The sequence below is a fragment of the Montipora capricornis genome, chromosome 4, assembly GCF_036669925.1.
Source record: "Montipora capricornis isolate CH-2021 chromosome 4, ASM3666992v2, whole genome shotgun sequence".
NCBI lineage: Eukaryota > Metazoa > Cnidaria > Anthozoa > Scleractinia > Acroporidae > Montipora > Montipora capricornis.
Window position 1 is genome coordinate 42,887,903 of NC_090886.1, and position 7,500 is coordinate 42,895,402.

General features: G+C 40.9%; 2 protein-coding genes across 2 annotated transcripts in view; one reads left to right on the top strand and one right to left on the bottom strand.

The window, feature by feature from the left end:
• Window positions 1-1,691, top strand: part of LOC138047018 (uncharacterized) — a 5,510-nt gene extending 3,819 nt beyond the window's left edge. The window contains exon 2 of the mRNA XM_068893683.1: window positions 1-1,691. This exon is cut by the window's left edge and continues 865 nt beyond it. Coding sequence (XP_068749784.1) covers window positions 1-259 — 259 coding nt within the window. The 3' untranslated portion in view covers window positions 260-1,691.
• Window positions 1,692-4,432: 2,741 nt separating this feature from the next.
• LOC138047019 (uncharacterized) overlaps window positions 4,433-7,500 on the bottom strand; it is a 4,124-nt gene continuing 1,056 nt past the window's right edge. Inside the window, exon 2 of the mRNA XM_068893684.1 lies at window positions 4,433-6,227. Coding sequence (XP_068749785.1) covers window positions 4,642-6,227 — 1,586 coding nt within the window. The 3' untranslated portion in view covers window positions 4,433-4,641. The remainder of the gene's footprint in view (window positions 6,228-7,500) is intronic.

Consider the following 7,500-nt stretch of genomic DNA (forward strand, 5'->3'; position numbering starts at 1 on the left):
AATGGAGAAGAGGCGTTTGGAAGCAGAAATTCGTAACTCCAAGGTGACATTGCAACAGAAGGAAGAGGAAAAACTCAGACTGTTTGCTGAAATTGAGGATCTCCAGAGAAACATTGAGCAAGCAACGGAACAACATAAAGTGCTAGTTCAAAAATGTAGTAGGTTGAAAGAGGAATCCATCGCAGTAAAGCGTAAGATTTCTTCATGCGAGGATGTAGAGAGAGAACTTTGTGGTTCCCCTTCCAAATCAAGTAAGTAGGAGGGTGATGGTGGGTAATCTTCGAAATCATTAAGAGACCACAGAAAATCGCATAAACAATGAGTAACAGAAAATGACCGACCTGACTGTTTCAAAAAAATAATATGATTAAGTTCAGTTTAACCAATTGACTCCTCAGGTTCCCTAGGATACCCCCAGTTGATGACGACAGAGTAAAATCTGTTGAGTCTCACTCCCAGGAGTCAATGGGTTAATTAATGGGGGGGGGGGGGGGGGTTTGACTGGGTTAATGGTGAGGACATAATGGTAGTTTTTGACTGATTAACCCATGGACCCCTCAAGGGCCCTAGGATCCCCCAGTTGACAATGACAGAGTAAAATCTGTTAAGTCTCACTCCCAGGAGTCAATGGGGTCATGATCACCACTTTACAAATAATTATTACATTTTTTTACAAAGTTCATGTTTAACATTTATTCAGCTTTAAAAATGTACAGGAGGTGATTTGGTTTGTTTGTTGTTGTTCGCATTTACTACTTTCTCACTTTAGTCTTTGTGACATGCAAGGTAAATTTGTCAAGGAGAAGTCTCCATCAATTAGTTGAAGTAATATTGTTGTATATCATACTGTACTTCAGTGTAAATAATTGAGCACCCCACCCCTGTAGAGTGAGCCAGATTACAAGCTCCTTATTTGGAAACGAGCTGGAGCAAGAGCCAAGTAAGAAACCAATATCTAACCTATGAAAAGGAATATTAAGGAAACGTGAAGTGTATTACTCGGTTAATAATATTGTATCCTTCCCTCCAAGTTTCTATTCCATGTTGATGCTCAAGGTTATGGTGATGAACTTGAAACACTGGAAAAAAAAGCTGCAATCCTGGACAAAATTATTGTTGAGACACTTTCTATACAATTCTCCTCATCTAAACAATTTTTTCCAATGAAATAAATCATCTAACAAGCAACGTTGTGTGATATATCATTTATTTGCGCTTTTCACTTTTGCGTTGGGTAAGGAAGGTGGAGGGGGTATTTTTCAGGGCTTTTATCGTAGTTATTGTCTAAACGGGCTAAACTTGAGAAAGGTCTCAACTACTTTTGTCCAGTATTATAGCTAGTGTGAAATAACACAAATAATCTTGTCAATGGGAAGTACTGTAGAATCCCAACTACTCATCCACATTGCCTCCAAAAAGAGGCTGATTGTTCTGTCAGAGATAATTATTACAAATAAATTATGAAGCATTCCAGGATATTTATTTATGGGTTAATGCATCGTTCTCCTCGCGTGTGTTTGTTGTCACTACGAGTTCAACGTTAATTTTTCAATGACTCAAAAAATGGTTGGCTCTTGTGTTACCCGTGTTGTCCAGTTTCATCATCATGGTTTTTGTTATGAGCAAAGGCAAATAGCTTTTCTTAATCATGTCCACTGCTGTTCTGTCTGAATAAACATTGCTTCGCATTATATTTTCGTACTTGATCAGTGTGCTACTTCCACAAGTTTAAGCCTTATAAACCGAATGCATAAATGGCAGCCAAAAAATATTCTTTTGTTTATGCGCTAATTAGCCTCACTAGCTTCGTTTGCATGGACAAAATACAAAAGAAATGTTGCTTGAGAGCGAAGCTAGTCAGTCTAATTAGCACATAGACAAAAGAATGTTTTTTGGAGCCGCCATTTATGCATTCGGTCTATAACACCTGTTAAAATAGGCAATTGAATGCTTAAAATTACTGGTTAAGGCTTAAAATTTCACCGGGCAAATGTATGGCAATGACTTTGTTGAAAAGTGGACAAAAAAACGGTATTTTTGAGGGGGTGTCAGTCCCGCTTAATGCCTCTCAGGTATCGATTGTGATGCCATACGTAGCCGCCCGTAGCTGGCGGTATTGTTGGCGGGGAGAATGGGGAGGGACGTCCCATTCTGCGCTCGTTAATAGCCCTTTTCACGGTTAGTTTTTCTCACTTGCGTTACAATGTTATCTAAGGTGGATGTGAGGCAATAGGCCACTTCGGAAAATACCATAATACTCTTTGTTTGTCCCCCCAAATTTTGCACAAGCATTGTTTTTCTTTTCTCTTGGGACCATTGTAAGTCCCAATTCATGAGGTTAACTATCAATAGAGTTATTTCAGTAGAGTTATGACTTAGAGTTAGAGTTAACGACTTCCAAAATCCTGAATTCAAGATTTTGGACTGCGAAAATCCTGAATTCACGATTTTGAACTGCCAAAATCCTGAATTCAAGACTTTGGACTGCCAAAATCCTGAATTCAGGATTTTAGAAACTCAACTCTAACTCTACGACATAACTCTATGAAAATAACTCTAAGAATAGCTGTGCCCCCAATTCATACACGAATTGTTATTAATTGGGAGCGTAGCACGCACGTTTTTTAGACGCAGACAGCAACCGGAAGAGAACATTTGCGTGCCAGGACAGTGGTGTCTCCCACATTTTTGTAATAATCATCTCTAATGGAGAAAAGATACTTAGCAACGTAAATGTGGTTGTGTGAAGACAAGTTAAAAAGGAAAACATGACAATTTGAGAATTAAAAGGATAGTTTTAGATTTACGTGATGCAGTTGTTGATTAAGAGAAGGTTGTTCTCTTTGAATATGAAAAGCTTCTTTTATCTTGAGTTGAAAAGTCGTAGAGGCGTGATCTAAAATATGGAAACATTCCCCTGAAGACAGGGCGCGACATTGTTCGGAATTCTGTAGGATGTGATAGGCCCTATCACTGACTAAGTGCTCACGCACGCGTGTGGAAAAATGCCGGGTTGTTTCGCCGACATAACAGGCATTACAGCCCGCACATACAAACTTATAAACCACACGTGAACGAAGCCCGCCAGGGATAGGGTCTTTCACACCAAGCAAGTTGCCTATCTTAAAGGAGGAAAAAACTAGTTTGATGTCCAAATCATTGCAGTAGCGCTTGATAAAGTGACGGATCTTTTTCTGAGTTACGACAGAAAAATGGCCTATGTAAGGTAGCCTAAAATAAAATATAGGTGAAGTGGGAAGGGAACCCTTGGGACAATGATTACGGTTTACAACCCTTTCAATTAAATGGGCAGGAAAAAGATTCTTTTTTAGGATTTCCATAAGCTTAGTTATGTCCTCGTGTAGCCCCAACCAGGTGTTGTTAATCTTATAGGCCCTATCAATAAGAGTCCTGATGAGAAACCAATTTGTAAGGGTACGAAGTGAAATTGAAATAATTAGTTAATAACCCATGCAGTAAAGGCTTTCTTACGGTAAACTCTAGTTAGAAAAGAAACGGGATCATTATTATCAACTAAAATAAGAGTAAATGAAACGATAAAAATTGATGAATATATCATTTATGTAAGGTGAAATAGTAATTGGCTCAATCTTGAGTCAAAGAGATTCGCCGTTTGGGCCAAATTTGGACCAAACGTAGAAAACAGAAAGCCCAGAAAAGTATAAAAGGGGTATATTTAAGGTGCTGCTATGATAAAAGAATCGCTTCCTTTTTTTCTTCAGATTCTGTGGTGTGATTGCTTGACACCTGACTGGAAAAATTTTGAGCTTTCACGGTCCGCCATTTCTCACGTTCAAAACTGACCGATTGGACCTTTGAGGGTTAGACCTAGGAAACAGGGACGTCATTTACTCACTAGCTTGAAACGGAGCGTATTTTATGTGCAAAACACGAATTTATTGGTCTAAAAAAACTCCCGTGCTGAATATTAAGGCCTGGCCAAACGCTCGCAACATTTCAACGCAACATTGTTGCATGATGTTGCGACATGTGTTGAATGGAGTGGCCAAACGTACGCAACATGTTGTGCCCCAATGTTGCAAGATGTTGCGTTGAAATGGTGCGAGCGTTTGGCCAGGCCTTTAGGGATGAGGGAATTTAAGAAACGTCGACGCCTACGACTACGACATCGCCACAAAACAGTAATATCATTGGTTAAAAGAGCAGAAATAATCATGCTGCACGTGCAGCACGGATTTTAGCAAGTATGTTAGTGGTCCTCTGCATAACGACGACGTGAAATCACCAAATTTGAGGTTTTGACGGCAACGTAAGCATGCAACAGAGAATCTTTACTTAAGCAGAGGACCGCACTGAAACATGCTTGCTAAAATCTGTGCTGCGCGGTCCTAGCAAGAGTAAACATTGCGTAACAAATATGGCGACCGACGAAGAGCTTGATTCGTTTTTCATTTATTATCAACGCTCTTTTGGGAATTGACATCGACGTCATTTAAGTAAAAGTATGGATGATTCACTGCTTCTTGTTAAAACAATCTGTTTGCAGGTTAATAAGTACTTGTTGGGATAAGCTTGCAATGTCATTTCGATCGGTAAAATAAGACTGTTACAATTCACTCTTGAGTATCATAATGTTCTAGAAGCCATACAAGAAAACGTTTAATCAAAACGACTCTTTTTAGCTTTTACAAGCAAATTCTTCATGGTGTCTTCGCAACGAACCACTTTTCGCTTCAACACTTTTCGTTGTTTGCTTAATCCTTGTTGTTCGTTTTTCAATTTTAGCAATAGCCTCTCGTTTTTCACGATGTCTCCTTTCACAAACTCCAGCTCGTTTTGAAGGTGCTTAACTTTCTCTTTCTGTTGACCAACAGTTGTTTCAGTGTGTTTTATCTGTGCGGCTAGTTTAGGAATCGAGTTCTCAACACTGCTGAGCTTGTTGTTGTATTGTGACATGACCACATCAACCACTCCTTTCTTGCTACACGAGTCTAGCTCCAGGCCCTCGGTGATTAGGAACTCCAAGAAGGTATTGTCTGTAATGCACTTCAATATGGTGCTCTTCTCTTGCAAGCCCTCAGTGCCGAGGTCCAAACGGTTGGAGGCCTCAGAGTTGATGGTCTCGGTGCTTGCTGAAGCAAGAGAGGTCGACGAAAGTGTTTGGTTTATGTGGTCATTCACACTATTTGGCTGGTACTGCAAAGCGATGTTTGGCGTATCTGGCGCATGACAAGTGTAGAGCTGCAAGTAGTCCCCAGTTCCTCGGAGTTGTTTCCTTGGTGGATCAAACAGTTCACTTGGTACGGATCCCAAGCTACTTTTGCTTCGTAAAGAAGAGTGGTTCCCTTTTTCGCATTGGGTTCGATTCACCTGTGAAGGATTTGGTGGTGTCTCAGAGTTAAGCAAATCAGACGAAAACACACAGTCATGTGAAATTTCCGTAGAGTCAGATTCAGTTGAACGATTGGCAGCCGCAACAAGTACTTTATTGAGCGTTTCCATGTTAAAGGATGCCTCCGTGTCTAGTATGACTCCTTCCAAAGTTTCGTTACTATCGTCAGCGGCTTCAACGACGGAATCTGTGATTTCCTGACCTCGGTCTTGTTCTCGGCAAGCGCTCTGTTCGTCGCAAATACGTTCTTCGCTTGGCGGTACCTCAGTGGGCTCGGCTCGGTCTCTTGCTATAGGAATCGCGTTGGAATCATTGGACGAGAAGGTAATGCTGAACGGAGCTAAAAGGTCAGATTGGTCATGAGACAAGCTCGTACCTGGAATGGAAGGCACGGTAGACTCGCTGGTATCCTCGATAACACGCTCATTGCAGAGTACTGTATCAGCTACACACATCACTTCTGCCTCCGTTGGGGCGTTACCTAAATTGTCATCAGGTAAAAAAGCCTTAGCTCGCATCTGTGATGCGTTCGCCAGTGTTCTATCATCTGAAGCTGTCATCAGGTCGTGAGAGCCAGCTTTTGCCATTTTCAACGGGTCTGTGTTCAACTCACTAGAACCACTGACATTTTCCTGGGAACTGCCTAACACTTCGCTTGAACTGTTCCCCTCTTCAACTATCGAATGTGGGACCCCTGGCATGTCGTAATCAGAGATGACAATTATTGGTATTTGCCTCTGGGTTGTGGATTGAGCGATGGAAGCAGATCCTTCAGAATACTTTGAAGTGCTGGGTGATGGTAAATCACTCTCGGAAGTAGCGGAATCGGAGCTGATAGAGCCTGAAATGTCACCTTCAAAGAAAACAGAACACTGCAGTTTAGTAGAGTTCAGAATTATGCTTTCTATATAAGTTGGTTCTAATATTTAAGGGTACGGTAAGGCTGCTACGTGTAACGCGCAATAATCACGCGTCACACAAAAGTCACGCAATGTCTTTTTAACACCTCCTAGACACCTCCTTAATTAAGGTGGTTCCCTCGTTTTGCGTTGCGCAATCCTACTGCGCATTATTTCTTGCGTCATTGGCGCGCGCATTAGCTCGCGCACTAGCTCGCGCACATTGATAAAATGGCGGGTTTTCACGCCAAGCTTAGAAATAGCTATTAGGGAGTTTTAGCAAAGACGACGGCTACGGCTACGGCAACGCCACAAAGCAAGAATATGATTGGTTGAAAAAGGGAAAATGCTCGTGCTGCACGTGTAACACGAGTTTCCGTGCATTTCTTTGCCGTACTCCTCAAAACAACAACGTGAAATCACCTAATTTTAGGTTTTGACGAAAACGTAAGCATATAACAATGAAAAAGTCATTTTCAGTTTTGACTTTAAAACCGTTCGTACCCATCCATTTACAGGATAGTTCGCCTGTATTGTACAATGTGAACAAGACGGATTAATCGTGAAATACTTGCGATAGCGCTAAGTTATATTTTGGACTAACGTTTTCGTTGCTGTAGCCGTCGTCTTTGCTAAAACTCCCTATTTTCTCCTGATCAAGCACGGTGACCCCCTTTTTTAATGATGTTATGTACTCGTAATAGATACACGAAAACGTATTTTAAGGAGAAAAAAAGTTTGGTAGTAGAATTTTGTAGTATTTATATATAAATGACGTGAAAACTAGTCTTGATTACAGCCAGCGCTCACTCTCGAAATCACTTCTCGGGGAGGATACCCGAACTCGAGTGAGCGGCGGAAATCGAGCCTACGTGAACTGCATTTGGAGCCAGACACTGAGTGTGAGGTGATGATGTAGCGGTCCAATTTGCTTACATTTCTTTGCAAGATCGAGCAATTGGAAACTGTTTTATTGAAAGACAAGCCCGGACAAACATGTATGCTCAAGTGTTCAGTAATATTTAGTTGCTTTTGCTATATAACAATAATTTTTCCGATCAAGTTTCGAACGCTTCTCGCGTAATTTACTAAAAAACACTTAGAATAAAGGAAATGCAGCACGAAAATAAGCACGGTGACCCTATCTTTTTATTGCATTTTTTGAATGTCCGGTGCATGAATATCAATTGTGCCAAATTTGACGAAAATCTGGATAGTACGTCATTT